Source organism: Engraulis encrasicolus, chromosome 22 (genome assembly GCF_034702125.1).
Source record: "Engraulis encrasicolus isolate BLACKSEA-1 chromosome 22, IST_EnEncr_1.0, whole genome shotgun sequence".
In the NCBI taxonomy this organism is placed as follows: Eukaryota; Metazoa; Chordata; class Actinopteri; order Clupeiformes; family Engraulidae; genus Engraulis; species Engraulis encrasicolus.
Window position 1 is genome coordinate 40469737 of NC_085878.1, and position 17062 is coordinate 40486798.

General features: G+C 46.4%; 1 protein-coding gene across 2 annotated transcripts in view; it reads right to left on the bottom strand.

Moving 5' to 3' along the window:
* The window catches only part of dync1li2 (dynein, cytoplasmic 1, light intermediate chain 2), a 43906-nt gene that overhangs the window by 12055 nt on the left and 14789 nt on the right, over nucleotides 1-17062 (bottom strand). For both annotated transcript variants that reach the window (XM_063188312.1, XM_063188313.1), the window contains exons 5-8: nucleotides 5470-5642; nucleotides 3176-3269; nucleotides 2173-2308; nucleotides 310-421 (exon numbers count right to left, since the gene is read on the bottom strand). In XM_063188312.1, coding sequence (XP_063044382.1) covers nucleotides 310-421; nucleotides 2173-2308; nucleotides 3176-3269; nucleotides 5470-5642 — 515 coding nt within the window. The remainder of the gene's footprint in view (nucleotides 1-309; nucleotides 422-2172; nucleotides 2309-3175; nucleotides 3270-5469; nucleotides 5643-17062) is intronic.

The following is a 17062-nucleotide window of genomic DNA, read 5'->3' on the forward strand; positions in this document are numbered from 1 at the left end:
CACCTTCAAACTCACACTCAGCTTTCCTCTAAAGTCCAATATCTGTCTGCAACTCCCCCCTCCCCGCACCCGTCCTCCTCCACCTCCCTTTAAACATCTGCCTGGTCTCATATACACCTTTATGGATAAAAGACTGGTGTCACACACACACGCACACGCACACGCGCACGCGCACACGCGCACACGCACGCGCACACGCACGCGCACACGCACACGCACACGCGCACGCGCACACGCGCACGCGCACGCACACGCACACACACACCTCCAGCCGTCTGCCTGCTCCCCTCCTCCTCGGGTCACACTCACCTTCCGGACTGGCGGCTTCCCGATGACGTCCTCAAACGGGTCGTCGGGTCTTAAGCTGGCAAGGTTTTCGTGCAAGATGGCAATCTTCTTCTCGTTGTCCCATCCGGACGGACTGCAGCAAGACAGGAAGATGGTCAGAGGGGGGCGGGATTAAAGCTGGCAGCACCAATTGGCTCGCAACGCCACCCACTCACAGGTATTCCACATTATAATATTTGACAAATTTGGACTCCACACCCTTGGAAGTCCTTAAAACAGTCGTCTGTGGGCCAGCCATGGTCTTATGGTTAGGACATTTTTCTTGGATCTTGAATCCCACCCCTACCAGTGGGGAGAAAGTGGCTGTGTCTCAAATGCCGCACTTGTGCACTTCGGGCACTTTTAGAAATTACATTTGCAAATTGCAATACAAGCTATATTTTCAGGGGATCTAAAGAAGGTGGGGTCTGTGGTAAAGTGTCAGCCTTCAAAATAGGCCTGAACTGTAGGGGGAAATGCTGATTTGTGTTCATAGTACGGCCCTTGGAGGACTGAATAGAATTTGAAGCGGCACCTCAAATGAAAAAGGGTCCCCACTCCCCAGTGCCACCTCTGCCCTATAGCTTCATCCAGGGCTGCACTGGCCTTGAGCAAGGCCCCAAACACCATGCACATAATAACTGAGACACACTTTGGACACAAGTGTCCGCTAAGTGTAATGTAATGAAATGTACACCAAAAATAAACCGGATTTGCCATCAGCACCGTAATTTAGCACATTGATTAGCGATCATGGCGAGCCCATGGCTACAGCGGCTCTTTATGTGAGGAACAGGTTTGGGCAGGGAGAGAAGGATTAAGTTTGCAGGCATGCACAGCTTGCAAGCCGTGATTTAGGAAACTAATACGACCACAAGCCTGCAGCAATATACTACCACACATAATCATACAGGACTCCCAACAGGTTCACATTCCAGTTGAAGGACCAATGAAACGGCAAGCTTTATCAGGTGCTTCTAAGGGGACATGCTGATTGGTTCACACGGTCCTCAACTAACCAACCAATGACCTGTTCGCCAGCTTTTCATTTCCTATTGTCTGATACCACTCTTAACTTACACAGACACAGTAAACAGAGATAAGGACAAAGCAGGTGTATTATATTGCACAGTGCCATGCAGGAAGAAAGTAACACCGTGGTCTAGTGGTTAAGGAGATGGCCTGCAGATCAGAGGGTTGCATGTTCGAATCCCACCCGTCCACTTGATGGCTAAGGTGCCCTTGAGCAAGGCACCTAACCCCACACTGCTCCAGGGACTGTAACCAAATACCCTGTACTAATAATACTATAACTGTTAGTCGTTTTGGATAAAAAGTGCCAGCTAAGTGTAATGTAATAAAGGGAACACATTGATCAATGCAAAGAGTACGAGCCAGATACCCAGTTTACCCAGGAGCCTACTGGACGTCTGCTTTGTTTAAAGCCATGTCTCCAACTCTCGCCTCGATCGCTACTTCTATGGAGAATCTGACCTCTATGGACTGCTTGAGTATTTTTATGTTAAAATTTTTCATGATTTTTGCACGTTGTGGAGTTTTATCATTTCAATAAACGCTGAAATCTAATCATATAGTGTGTGTGTGTGTGTGTGTGTCTTACAAGAACACTGCATTCTTCTCGGCCACTGATGTAGACATATGGTGTGTGTGTGTGTGTGTGTGTGTGTGTGTGTGTGTGTGTGTGTGTGTGTGTGTGTGTGTGTGTGTGTGTGTGTGTGTGTGTGTGTGTGTGTCTCTTCGTGCCTGAAATGAACAGAGCATCCTTCTCGTGCGGTGTATGTGTGTGTGTGTGTGTGTGTGTGTGTGTGTGTGTGTGTGTCTTACATGAACACGGCGTCCTTCTCGACGACTAAGGCGGGCGTGGTGAGGGGGAAGTCATAGAGTTTGTGCAGTGTGTATTTGTAGAGGGTGTCCAGGTTCTTCTCCTCCTTCACCGAAGTGTAGATCAAGGCCGCTCCGTCTGGCACGCGGCGCGCGCTCGTCAAGGACACAACACAACAATGGCTCACAGCAACTAGTTAGAGGAACACTACACATTATTTTAAGGCCCAGAAATCAAGTGTTCCCCTTCATCCTTAAATAAAACAACATACATTATAGACTGACTATACCTATTATAGCAGATGTCATCATGTACTGCATGACCTTTGGCTTTTTGACAGGTAAGCACCATCATGGAGGCGTGGCAGCGTGGCCAAGTGGGCTCACCACTCATTTCCTGTCTCTCTCTCAGTCCTATCTGAGTAATAAAAAGATATATACTGGAAAAAAAATCATCATAATTATCATCATTATTAATATTATTTAAGGTCATTCTGAATATGATTACCATGATTTCAATGATTACAGTGAGCCCGTTTATATGCGCATCAATAAACCGTTTATGATCAGGTTTTTGGAGTTACTGGTTTATTCGAGCACTCATGCAAACTGAATAAACAGTTTTCATAATCGGTTTATTGCCATTATCGGTTTATGAGAAATACGATTTGCACAGGTAGGTTTTTGGCTATTAAACTGATTACTGAAGACATGTAATCAGCATAATCGGGTTATTATCAGGTTATTGACATTCTAGAAGGATAAGTAGCCAATCACAAGCCTTAAATTCTAGCTTCGTGTCACACACTTTAGTGGAACACAGGCAACCGACGGACTGCATATAAACAGCAATAAACCGTTTACTCCAATAACCTGTTTATTCCAATAACCTGATTATTGCGGCCATATAAACGGGCTCAATAACTACAATGAATGATTATCATGAACACAATTTATTCTGATTGCCAATGAGGTGCAAGTGTGGTGTGGCATGAGGGAAGGATACATCGTAAGCAGAAGCGCCTGATGTGGGACTGGATATAGTCAAAGTGCTCCTCTTTGTAGTCGTGCTCCTTCTCCAGTACACTGACAGCATCACACTGAGAGAAGGAGAGAGAGAGAGAGAGAGAGAGAGAGAGAGAGAGAGAGAGAGAGAGAGAGAGAGGGAGGGGGGGAGAGAGAGAGAGAGAGAGAGAGAGAGAGAGAGAGAGAGAGAGAGAGAGAGAGAGAGAGAGAGAACGGCGAGAGAAAAGGGAGGATGAATGGAGTGGATGTAGAAAGATGGTCAGAGAGTGAAGGAGATAGAATGATGGGGAAAAAAGGGGGGAAGAGATCATATTATAGTGTCAATGTGTGTAAAGGTCACCACTGGTACATAAAGATAGGGTATCTGGCGCTAAGCCCCTCACATTTGGGCTTACATTGACCATGGACCCTGGTTTGAATCTGGCCGGAGTCATTTCCCAGCCCTGCCCCATCTCTCTCTCCCAATCGTTTCCTGTCTACTCTCACACTGTCCTGTAGGCCAAATAATAAAGCCCAGAAAGCCCCAAAAAATACTGTAAAAAATAGACGGGGTATTTGAATGGAAAACAACCAGAGAGGACTTAGGAGCATACACACGCTCTAATATTGATAAGTAGTCAGGTCAACAGCCACCCCTCACCTCAATACTAGCCAGGAGCCGGAACGCTTACACACACACACACTACAAGTTTCATGCATGTAAAAGGGGGATTCTCTGTTATTTCCATGAGCAAGCGTGACTCAGAAATGTGTGTGTGTGTGTGTGTGTGTGTATGTCTCCATAGGAATGTCTGCTGCTTTGCCTCCCGTGGAGATGCCAGGAGAGCGGGTGGCCTGGCGTCTCGATGCCATGCAATATGCAATATGCACACACTCACTCCTCATGAAATATAAACACACCCAGCTGGGGGCCCCAAGCCAGTGGCAACACACACACACACACAGCTCAGAGTGGTAATATGGTAGTACACACACGTGTGTATGTGTGTGTGTGTGTGTGTGTGTGTGTGTGTGTGTGTGTGTGTGTGTGTGTGTTCAAACCCAGACACACACACACACACACACACACACACACACACACACACACACACACACACACACACACACACACACACACACACACACACACACACACACACACACACACACACACACAGAGCAAGTTCTGTGTGAATCATTAAAGTAGGACAGATTGATGAGACACGTCTCTCCATCTGCCATTGCCTCTCAGCGCGAGGACACCCGTTTTCACACACTCGCGCGCACACAAACACACACACACACATGCACGCACAAACACGCGCACACAAGATGGGTAAGCAGGGTTACCAGACAACGTCTGTGTTTACATGGATGTATCTGATAGTATAAGGCAGCATTATTAGGTTGCCTATGCATGCACGCCTGTCTGTGCGCATGATCGTCTGTCTGTGTAATGGAGAGGCAGTGTCATTACTGTGAATATGTTGCGACTAGCATGTGTGAGTGTGATTAGCGTATGTTTTGAGCAGTGTGTCTGTCCATGTATGTGTGTATAGTGTGTGTGTGTGTGTGTGTGTGTGTGTGTGTGTGTGTGTGTGTGTGTGTGTGTGTGTGTGTGTGTGTGTGTGTGTGTGTGTGTGTGTGTGTGTGTGTGTGTGTCTGATTAGCGTATGTTTTGAGCAGTGCGGGCGTGCGTCCGTGCGTCCATGTCCGTGTGTGTGTGTGTAATCAGTGTGAGTACGTTGTGAGCAGCATGTGACTGGCTGATGAGGGCTGAGTGGCTGTGCTGTGACCCATCACCATCATCATCATCATCATCTTCAGGCCCTCAGGCTGCTCAGACTCCATAAAGACAGCCTTTCACCACCCACACACGCACACGCACACGCGCACACGCACGCACACACACACACACACGCGCACACACACGCGCACACGCGCACGGACACACACACGCGCACAGACAGACAGACGCACGCACGCACACACGCACGCACAGACACGCGCGCGCACAGACACGCACGCACGCGCGCACAGACACGCACGCGCGCACAGACACGCACGCGCGCACGGTGTCACAATGGAATGGGGTTATGGCCCAAGGCCACATTCTGCAGGCTCATATAAGATATAAGTGTGTGTGTGTGTGTGTGTGTGTGTGTGTGTATGTGTATGTGTATGTGTGTGCGTGTGTGCGTGTGAGCGTGTGAGCGTGTGTGCGTGTGAGCGTGTGCGCGTGTGAGCGTGCGTGTGCATGTGTGTGTGCGTGCGTGCGTGCGTTCCTATCCTCACCTTTGTGCAGACTACCATTACTGGAATGCCCAGGTTGTGTGTGAGGACGTTGTCTGGTAGCGGTAGCAGGACTCCCTCGTCCTCTCCCCCCGCCGCGGGGGCCCTCCTCTGGGGAGACGCCGGCGTAGTGCTGCTGTCCTCAGGCTCCAGATACTCCTGGAAGGCCTTCACCACTGGAGGAGGGAGGGAGGGAGGGAGGGGGAGAGAGAGAGACACAGAGAGAAAGAGAGAGAAACAGAGAGAGAGAGAAAATAGGGTGACAGAGACAAAGAAAGAAAGAAAGAAAGAAAGAAAGAAAGAAAGAAAGAAAGAAAGAAAGAAAGAAAGAAAGAAAGAAAGAAAGAAAGAAAGAAAGAAAGAAAGAAAGATTTGTAAACTTTGGCAACACTGATGCAAAGTTTAACTTGCATGCCAATAAAGTAGAGGTGAAACGAAAATTCGGCCGCAGAAAATATTCGGCCGAAAACGCAAAAAAAGACACTTTCGGTTTTCGCCCAAAAGCCAATTGATTGGCCGAATCGGAGGCCGAATAGAAAATGAAATGAAAATGGACATTAATGAAGATAATTTCAGTTCTACTCTAACATTTGAAGACTTCAAATACACATTCATTTTCTTTCAAAAACATGTCAAAACATTTATTGTAAACCGTAGATTTAACCAAAATGTAAGAAATAGTGAAAAACCTAACTTTTGATAAATTTTGACTGAAAAGTTTCGGTTTCGGTATTCGGCCAAGTGATTGATTATTATTCGGTTTCGGCTTCGGCCTCCTCTACAATAAAGCAATTCGAACTTGAGACATCAGATTTAATTCTTCAATGTACATTCATGTCCACAAATGAACTTCATCAAACAGGTCAGTACATGTAAGAAAAGGGAAAACAAACCGCTTAGGAGTCAGCACATCACACCTTAAACTGTCATATGTCATCAACAATACACAACAGTTATTTCTTTCAGAGAGCGAGAGAGCGTGAGAGAGAGATGAACAAAAATTATATTCATTTCAGAACTCTTTAGTACCATGGCAACTCTTTCCTTAAATAACTCAGAGAAAAATACAAAAAGGCATGCAATGCAGCTGACTGGAGAGAAAAAAAAACTGAAGCTGAAAATATATTTGGCCCCAAGCAAAAACAAAAGTGGCAGTGAAAAAAGAGGATGTGAAATAAGTATGTAGGGATGGAGAGCAGTGTAAAAAAGAGGGAGAAGAGGAGAGGAAACCCCCAACAAGAACACCCATACTGAGCAGTGTTTCCCATACATTGAGGAAACTATGGCGCACCGCCATAGTTTAAATTTGGCCGCCATAGTTTCCGAAAATGTAAATTTTTAAACGATTTCCGTTTTTTTAAAAACGATTTGAAAAATGATTTCCTTCTTATTTTCCTCCTGGAGTTAAAACATCCTATAGAGAAAACCATGAGTGCTTGAAAGACAGAGGGATCAAAAGCCTAGTCAAGTTGTTGTAGTTAACTTGGGTTTGGGAGCAATTAAAAACCTTCAGAGAAGGGACAGTTGGGATGAATTTACTCATTGTCTCTGTGTTAACAATTTCACAGTGCTCCTAAATTCTTACCTGTGCTCCTATTTCGTTTTTTGGTTTTTTTTTCCATTGCATAGACCCCTGCATGAGGGACAAATGAAAAGTGTGTTGCAAACAGAAATGATTCACTGTAGGCTACTGCATTTTTTTATATAGGTAAATGACAATGTACTACTATACATGTCATGGGTAAAATTTTGTAATGTAATTTCTTCAAACATAAATGACTGAAATGTTGGCCTATAGTTTCTCCAGTGAAATGCCCCCCCCCCCCCCCCCCCCCCCCCCAAAAAAAAACCCGGCTGCCCCCATAGTTTCCAAAATTTCTGTGGGAAACACTGCTGAGCCAACTGGTGGAAGTTGAACACCGAAAGTGTTGAACACCGAAAGGCTAACGGATGCATCTAAACACAGCAGATAAAGCATCAATCCCACAGATAACAGGGTGCATTCCAATATGCAGACTCCCGTCCCGTCTCCTCGGTGGAGAAAACAATAAAAGTTTCCCAGCTGTCAGCCTAGCCACAACAACTTTTGAGGAACGGTTTTTCATTCACCATCCCAATTGCAAATGAGTAAATGACATTAAAATTGTGCTTTTTTCCGATATTTAATTAATTTTCAGTCGTCAGTGACATCATCAAAGGTCACAAGCAGGCAAGTGAGCACAAGCTGCCTATCCCCACCTTATTTCCCCTGCCATTTCAACGCTTTCCATGCCTTCACGGAATTTCTGATCTGCTAGTTCTGGTCTGCTAGTAATTTTGCATTAGCAACCGTTAGCCAAATGGTAATGGTGTCAGCCTTGTAGCTGTCGATTATGAGGTGGATAGCTCAGCATAGAAACTACAGCAGTAGTGCCATGTCCATACTTCAGAATAGGCACAATCAACGTCTGCAAAGCACAATTTATAGAGGCACAAATATATCACGTCTGATCTCAGTGATCGTCTAATGGCAAAAACGCACCAAGAGCGACTACGGCGACAGAAGTAATTGACTTTGTAAGGAGGAGCTGGTGACAGAAGAGACAAAAGCGATTTGGGCGACAAGAGGCGATTTGAGTGAGTAAAGCGACAGTTTGAAGTTGAACTTCAGCTAATTAAGTTAATGAGCCATGATGTGGTTTGGCGACAGCCACCGCAGCCAATTGGAACATTGCAGAGTGCTTGCATTCTGACTTTAACTCTTACTCTTGCGACAACTACCGCAGCCAATTGGAACATTGCAGAGTGCTTGCATTCTGATTTCAACTCTTACTCTTGCGACAACTACCGCAGCCAATTGGAACATTGCAGAGTGCTTGCATTCTGATTTTAACTCTTACTCTTTCGACAACTACCGCAGCCAATTGGAACATTGCAGAGTGCTTGCATTCTGATTTTAACTCTTACTCTTTCGACAACTACCGCAGCCAATTGGAACATTGCAGAGTGCTTGCATTCTGATTTTAACTCTTACTCTTTCGACAACTACCGCAGCCAATTGGAACATTGCAGAGTGCTTGCATTCTGACTTAAACTCTTACTCTTTCGACAACTACCGCAGCCAATTGGAACATTGCAGAGTGCTTGCATTCTGATTTTAACTCTTACTCTTTCGACAACTATCGCAGCCAATTGGAACATTGCAGAGTGCTTGCATTCTGACTTAAACTCTTACTCTTTCGACAACTACCGCAGCCAATTGGAACATTGCAGAGTGCTTGTATTCTGATTTTAACTCTTACTCTTTCGACAACTACCGCAGCCAATTGGAACATTGCAGAGTGCTTGCATTCTGACTTAAACTCTTACTCTTGCGACAACTACCGCAGCCAATTGGAACATTGCAGAGTGCTTGCATTCTGACTTAAACTCTTACTCTTGCGACAACTACCGCAGCCAATTGGAACATTGCAGAGTGCTTGCATTCTGATTTTAACTCTTACTCTTGCGACAACTACCACAGCCAATTGGAACATTGCAGAGTGCTTGCATTCTGATTTTAACTCTTACTCTTGCTTTTATCGCTCGTGTCGCTCTTGCTATAACAGGTCCAGACTGTCGCGTCTCCACAACAGCGCTCCAGTATGGGCCAATATACTGTATAGAGACCCAGAGTCCCTCAGCAAGGCTTTAGGATCAGACTCTGGCTTCTCCACACCACAGCTAGAGTATGGCAGCAATATTTACGCTCAGGGTTTAGGCAGCTGCTCCGATTAAGAGGCCCCCCCTCGCCTTCTCCACTAGACGCTAGACCACTACAACATTCCAGAGCTGTTGCATAAGACGTGTGTGCATGTGCGTGTGTGTGTGTGCGTGTGAGTATGTGTGCGTGTGTGTGTGTGCATGTGTGTGCGCACATGTGTGCGTGTGCACACGTGTGCTGTGGAAGTTCTCTGAAGAAGAGTCTGTGCTGCCTTGGCCACCTATATAGTATAGCAGCTGAAGGTGTGGGGGGGGATGGGATGGGCTAGACCGTGTGTGTGTGTGTGTGTGTGTGTGTGTGTGTGTGTGTGTCTGTGTGTACTCTAAAGAAGAGTCAGCTATACAGTAGAGCAGCTGAGGGGGGGAGGGCTAGACAGTGGCAGTGCTGGCCGGCCTCTATAGACCTGCCCTTCACATCTCTTCACATCAGTCCCTTTGCCCCACAAACCCTGCTGCTGCTGACCTCTTTCCTACATGCCGGCTGTATTACCACTCTCATCTCAGCCTTTCGGCCTTTTAGCCTCTTCATCTATTCTCTTTTCACCCTCTCCTCATCCCCCACTCATCTCTTCTTCATCCCCATCTCTTCTCCTTTCACTCTCTCCCTCTCTCCTCTCCTCCATCTCCAGCCCCCACTCCTCTCTTCCTCCCTTTGCCCTCTCCCCCTCTCTACCCCCCTCCATTTCTCCATGCACCCCCACCTCCTCCTCCATCTCTCCTGTTAACTGGCACCAACCCTGAAAGCCCTGTTTAGACACCCAGCTACTCGACCGTGGCTAAGCGCTAACTGCCAGCTAGCACTGGAATGCGGGTGTGTGCGAGTAGTGTACTGTACGTGTGTCTGAGCCATTTCCGAGTGGCGTGTGCACGTGTGTTGTCTGAACGGCGTGTGTGTGTGGCATGTGTGTATAGCGTGTGTGCGTGAGAGACAGAGACAGAGACAGAGACAGAGACAGAGAGAGAGAATGCCGAACTCATTCAGACCCAACATCACAGAGGGGGGAACCATCACAAGTCACACTACAGCAGCAGCTGAAATATGTAGGGATTTACAATGAGCTATAATTACAACACTAGCACATAGCATTACATAGCTGTTACACCATTTATTCCATTCTACCTAATGAGACAGATGGACTGTGTTGTTACTGAAAAACACTGAAAACCTAACAAGGACCCACCACAAACTTGATCCAACCAGTGCAGGGTTAACTGATTGTAAGATAAGTATGCTACACAGGTCTACAGGTTACCCAGATAAGTCACTTACAAGTGTTGGAAGGAAACTGTGTTTCTTTTTTTTAAACTTTTACTTTTGACACCTCTGCACAGCTTACACAACTATTGCTGTGATAGACATAACGCTAAGTATAAAGATTAATAGTGAAATGACTCTAGAGGGAGCTAACTTTCTTCTAATATTGGTAAAATAGGCCTACTGTACAACAGGGTGGGGGCATGCCACCTACAATAGTTGTAACTTGTGTTGAAGAGAGTGAATGCCACGAAGCCACGGTAGGATATCACAATTACAATTCACCTTTTTAAATTAGTTCAATGTCTCGGTAAAGCCACTAGCCACAATAATTGGTGGGGAAATTGTTTATTTTAAGTCCTGCTTCCATCGAAACTGAAGCAAGAAGACGTACAACTGCGTTAAGCAATAGGACCTAACAAGTGGTCACACCATTTGTTGTTAGTTGCTACACGACCAATAACTTTGAATCAGGTGCAATGACGTAAAACTACGTCTTAAATACGAATACATAAAACTGAACAAGTATCTTACACAAACACAAAGATGTACACGTACCATGTTCGACGTACTGATTGCACATCCCCTCCAATATCTCTGTGGCAGTGCGCTCGTTTGCGGCTACTACCCTGGAGTTCAGGGCTCCATCCAGGCGGTTGGCTGGTCTGCGACCCAACACATTCTCCAAAAGTGTTACATTTATGCCACTTTTTATTTTACTCCTCCCTGCACCACTTCTGGCCATATCTGCATTGTAGTCCCGGTATTCCTTTTTTATTTTTTTCAATTTATTTGTAATTTGGTCCACCGTTCTGTGGAAGCCCACCCCAGCCAATTCTACCCTAATTTCCTCGTAAATTTTCGCTTTTCTAACAGCCCCCTCTAACTTCTCCTGAATTTCGGTAGATGCCCATATGCCAATTAACGCGTTCATTTCCTCAATGGACCACGATACATTACTTTTCTCACCCAAACTTGACATTTTACGGCTGGTTACAAGTATTAGCTAGAGGTATGTTGCTAAAGCTAAAAACATAAGTGACGTTCCCCAACGCGGCGTGGTTGCTGTGACAACAGCCATAGTGACGTTTGCGGTGCTCAACTCTGACCCAGCAACTTCGCGGAGCCGACGGTGCCGGTTTTTTTGGGCACCGGCACCAGTCATAATTGGTCGAAAAACGTGGAACCGGTGCTGAGCCCGGCACCAGCACGGCACCAGCACCGGGCTGGCCCTGGTCGAAAAGTGATATAAGGGAGCCATCTACAAGGCGCGAGAAATACAGCAGCAGACACGTCTATAGGACATTGTGTGGCTACAACTGAGCCCCTTCGATTCATAAGAAAGTTACCAACTCTGCTGTGAAGATCATGGGTGGGCAGTGTTTTTCCATAAACGACTTGATGGCTTTCACAACTGACCATTTCCTTCACAGTTAGGCAGCATATGTTTTTGGTATGAGTGAAAAGGATATTTAAAGTGTGTTTCAGTCTCGCAACTCAGTCACATGTTCTGCCTTTGACAACATACTCTTCTTTGCTATGCTTCCAGATGCCGCAACATTTGTCAGTTAAATGGGAACTATGGCATGTTTGAAGCTAAACTCCACTGGTGAAGGTGGTCGTTAGCGGTGGTGGGAGGCTGTTTACGCTAGTTTGTTCTGTTCAGAGGGCTTTCATTAGTTTAGTAGTAGCAGTGTTTTTTCTCCTCAACCACTGGTTGGTTTGAACATCTGAACATTGACACCGGACGTTACACAGCATTTTGTTCCTTTCAGACGGTGTTCATTACTTGAGCAGTGGTAGTGCAACCAGGGAATATGGAAAGCCCTTCATTAGCAGTGCTGCTATAGAGAGAAACACTGCATACTTACTGAGAGGGAAACACTGCATACTTACTGAGGGGAAACACTGCATACTTACTGAGAGGGAAACACTGCATACTTACTGAGGGGAAACACTGCATACTTACTGCGCCTTTAAGAGGCCCAAGCAGCGGAAACCACCCTCAGCTGCATTTGTACTTCTCATGTTGTGCTGTGCTGTGTGACCACCCTCAGCTGTGGCTGGCCCTGGGGCTGCAATCCTCTGGCTGTGTCATAGGCATTCTCTGTGTGCTATAGCATATTTGCCACAGCAGACTAGCCTTCACTATCCCTGGCCCTGCCCTGCCCTACCCTACTCTACTCTACCAAACCCAGTCATTATGCCCAGCAGAGGCACTAACACTGTTGGGTCTTGCCCAATGTCTGTGCTCTCTCACGCATCTAGGCAGCACACAGGTCTGGGATCAGAGCTAGAGTTAAAGGGGTACAATGTAGGGTGACGTAGTTTGCGCTGTGCCCGTGGCATGCCTGTCTCAAAATCTACACAGTCATGAAAAAAATGTGTTCAAATAAGCTTGCTTGGAGAATGTTTTTGATCACAGAATGCCAGCAGTTCATACAAATCTGAATACGGTATGTAAAGCGATTTTTCGTGTAAGAAGTGTTTCCCACAACCCTCGTAGCGGACTGCTATGACAAAAGTTACATTTATTTGGGGGTTCTCTGATAACGGACCATGAAAGTGGTCGCGAGAGTCATCGTTCAATGGTCTGAGACCAGTTCTGTGGGAAGGGTAGCGGTGACAGCCATGTATCTGGAAAACCAAGTATTTTGTATCAGTATGTACAGTACGGGTGAATATCAGACAGCTGTGAGGGGGAGGACATCAGATCTGAAATCTCAGTCAGCACTGTGGAGTCAGTATGAGTGAATATCAAACAGCTGTGAGGTCTGGGGCTGGGATCAGTGTTTGAGTCAGTACGAGACGGGTGAATATCACATCACATCACATCGCTTGGAGGGCGGGCGGGCGTTGTGAAGAGGATCGGGCTGAGCTGAGCTGCTGTTTTGGGATCAGCGTTTCCTGTCCACGTCAGCGCAGAGCAGAGCAGAGCAGAACTGGGCTTCTTGTGGAGCACAGAGCAGAGGAGGTGGGAGGGAAGGAGGAAGTGCTTCCTCAGGAACCCGAGGAATGCAGTTTATGGGTGCAACACACACACACACACACACACACACACACACACACACACACACACACACACACACACACACACACACACACACACACGCACACGCACGCGCACGCGCACGCGCACACGCACACGCACACGCACACGCACACACGCACACGCACACGCGCACACGCACACGCGCACACACACACGCACACACACACACAGTCAGACAAAAACAGAAGACAAACACGCAGGTTTTCACCCTCTTACGCTGCCTCCTCAAACAAAATGTAACACACACACACTTTTTGATTACTGTATAAGACATCATGGACTATGTTATGTAACTTAATTTGTTTCACAGCTAATGCCTACATCAATAAACAGCAGGATAGGAAAGAAGAGCAGGACAGAAAACCATTGGGCTACCATTTCAAATTGTGTTTGTCCTACACCAGAGGCACTGAGCGAGTGAGAACAGTGTGTATTATTATTATTAGGACCATTAGACTATTTTTATGGGCTTCAGAGCAGCATATGATCCTCATCTGGCTTAACCTCACAGTCACATGCTGCCAGAGCAGAGCAGCACAGCACAGTAAACTCCACTCTAGACTTCTCCCCAAAGGGGGTTAACAACAGGAGACTAAGCCACTGGGAGTCAGTCAACAAACACACATTGGCACACATACAGGCGCACACACATACAGGCGCACACACACACGCACACGCACACGCACACGCACACGCACACACACACGCACACGCGCACACACACACACACACACACACACACACACACACACACAGGCAGCCAGACACACACTCTCTCAAACACACAGAAGCAGCAGGATGATTGCAATCAGGGCCTCAAATTTGTTTCACCACCAGCCAAAAATGGCTAGTAGATGTTAAGATTACTAGCCAACACACACATACTAATGGGTCAAAGTGGCTAGTAAGTTGGTCTTTTCACCAGCCAAATTGAAATTTCACTAGCATTAGGTCAGTTGGTTGGTGTTAATTTAGAGCCCTGATTGCGATGTGGACCTGCTGTGTCGTCTGCCTGTGGTTGGGAGATTTGAGGGAATACCCTGCCACCTGAAGGAGAGATAGGGGCCATTTACACTCACAGAAATTTTGATAAACGAAGATCTCTCCCTTCGTTTGGGCCTTTCGTTTAGACACAAACGGAGGTTTTTCCTTGAACAACGAATCTTCAAAGATTTTTTAAAACCTCCGGTTATAGTTTGTATACGAACAGAGAAAAACGGAGACTTGAATGTGGTGTGAACGAAAACATTTTGGTAAGCATGGAAGAGAAAAATATTTGTTTATCAAAATACCCGGGTTTGTATAAACGCTGCCTTACCGCGCGAATAGACCAGGCGCGATACGATTCAGTGCAGCAGCAAGCGATACGAGCGATTGAGGAGACTAGAGTATGTCCGTGCAGGCAGAAGGCAAAGCATTCAAGCATTCCCATTGGCTGCGGTCACTGACCTCTATACAGTCATTGGCTGTCGCGGCTTGTCGCCGAACAGCGTCACAGAAAGTTGAAAGGATTTCAACTTCAAACTGTCGCGCTCGTCGCGCAAATCGCTCTAGTCTCCAGAATCGCTTTTGTCGCGCGACTCAATACAAAGTCAATTACTTCCGTCGCTCGCCTCGCTCTTGTCGCGGTAGGTGTATTTCTGCGGTTAGTTTGATGGGCGGTGGCTGAATGGACAAAGGCTGCATGTAGTAAAGCACTACTACACTATATAAATGCAGTCCATTTACCATTTACTACTACACAGCTCAGCTGCCTTAATGCAGACTTTCCACTCATCCGTAGCCTCCGCAACACACCGGATGGATTCACGATCACTCCACATTCAGGAACACTGTGCAGGAAATTGTCAAAAAAGGTACTGCAACTATGCTGCTCATTGAAACTGGGTTGCCTATTGCCAAATTTGAACTTTTCGTGAAAGTTTATGAAGTAATAAACTTATTTTTTCTAGTATGACCCAAGTACAGTCAAAGTACAGACACAATACAGGTAGAAATACCTATTTTTGGAAATTCAAAATGGTGGACCATGGAGAAGATCCCCCTTTTCATGTATGAAAAGTGCAATTTTTCCAGTCAAACTGAATACTTAGAATTTGATGGTGATGGTAAGTATTCATGAAAAAGGTAACAGTAGTGAATGGGCAGCATGAACTCTGGAAATAAACAACTAAAAATCTCACACAGTGTCCCTTCAATGCAAAGACTTTCCACTCATCCGTAGCCTCCACATCACACCGGATGGATTCATGGTCACTCCAAGGCAACCGTAACACACTGATGATTCTTCTCCAACTCCGCATGACAGTTACACAACATACTGAATTCCCTGTTCACTTCTACAGCCTGCTTAACACATTCTACACAACTCCAACACACTACAGAGCCCCCACAACGCACATAGCATGAGCATGTGTACGCTCACGCACACACGCTCACACACGCTCACACAATGTATATACATAACAAAACTACAAAACATTCAAAATATTAGCTTAGACCAACATTGCACCCCTAAGACATCAAACACATCGTAGTCACAATGCCTGGCTGCCATGCTATCTCCTCTTCTCCATCACAGTCGATCTCCTTTAAGCAGCGTGTGACGTGCATAGCCAACATTTCTGACATAACTCAGGATAATCGGCCCGTAACTGAGGCCTGCCCAGTAGGCTACCCCCCCCCCCCCCCTTCCCATCCCATTCCCAGACACAGACTTAACTCCCAACAGCACACACAAACAAACAGGCAAATATATTGCACACATACATGCCCTCACACACACAAATGCACAGTCGCACACATGGCCGGTCTAAAGAGGCACCTACAGCTCAGCACAGGCTGCTTGTAGACAGGGCCAGAGGTAAAAGGCTAGTTGTAGTAGTCAAGCCGTGCCCTCCTAGTGACACAATACCTTCAGTGTTGCTTCTAGTCAGACCAGGAGCAATACAAATATAGTCTCTGATTTCCAGAAAAATTGGGAACTCCTCCCACTTTTTAAGGAAGCAAACAACCAGCAGCAAACCAAGGGAGGCAGGTCAACCATGCCGTTTGGAAAAATGTAATTGTAATGGCTCTTGGTCAGACCAAGTCTCAAAGAGATTTAAAAGTCGATGATAATCAGGCTAAGTTGTAGGCCATTGCTGTATTGTTGTACTTTGCACCAAGTATTGTACAGCCCTGTGTAAACAAGGGTGGGTCTAGGCCAGACTCCAGTGCAGACCTCTGACTGGCAGCTGCAGACCTGCAGAAGTGACAGCATTGGCAGCACTGTGCTGAAGCACGCAGAGCAGAGAGGTGTCAAAAGCAAACAGGCCTGCGGTCAGTGTCTCTGTGACATGCTGATACTGTGGTGCCTGTTGTTTACACAGTGCCTGTGTGGTAGTTATTCTGAATCCACACGTGCGTGCGTGCGTGCGTGCGTGCGAGAGAGAGAGACAAAGACAGAGACAGACAGAGAGAAACCGAGAGAGACGGAGAGAGACAAAGAGAGGCAGGGATAGATGGGTAGAGACCGAGAGAGACAGAGAGAGAGACTGACTGCTGGG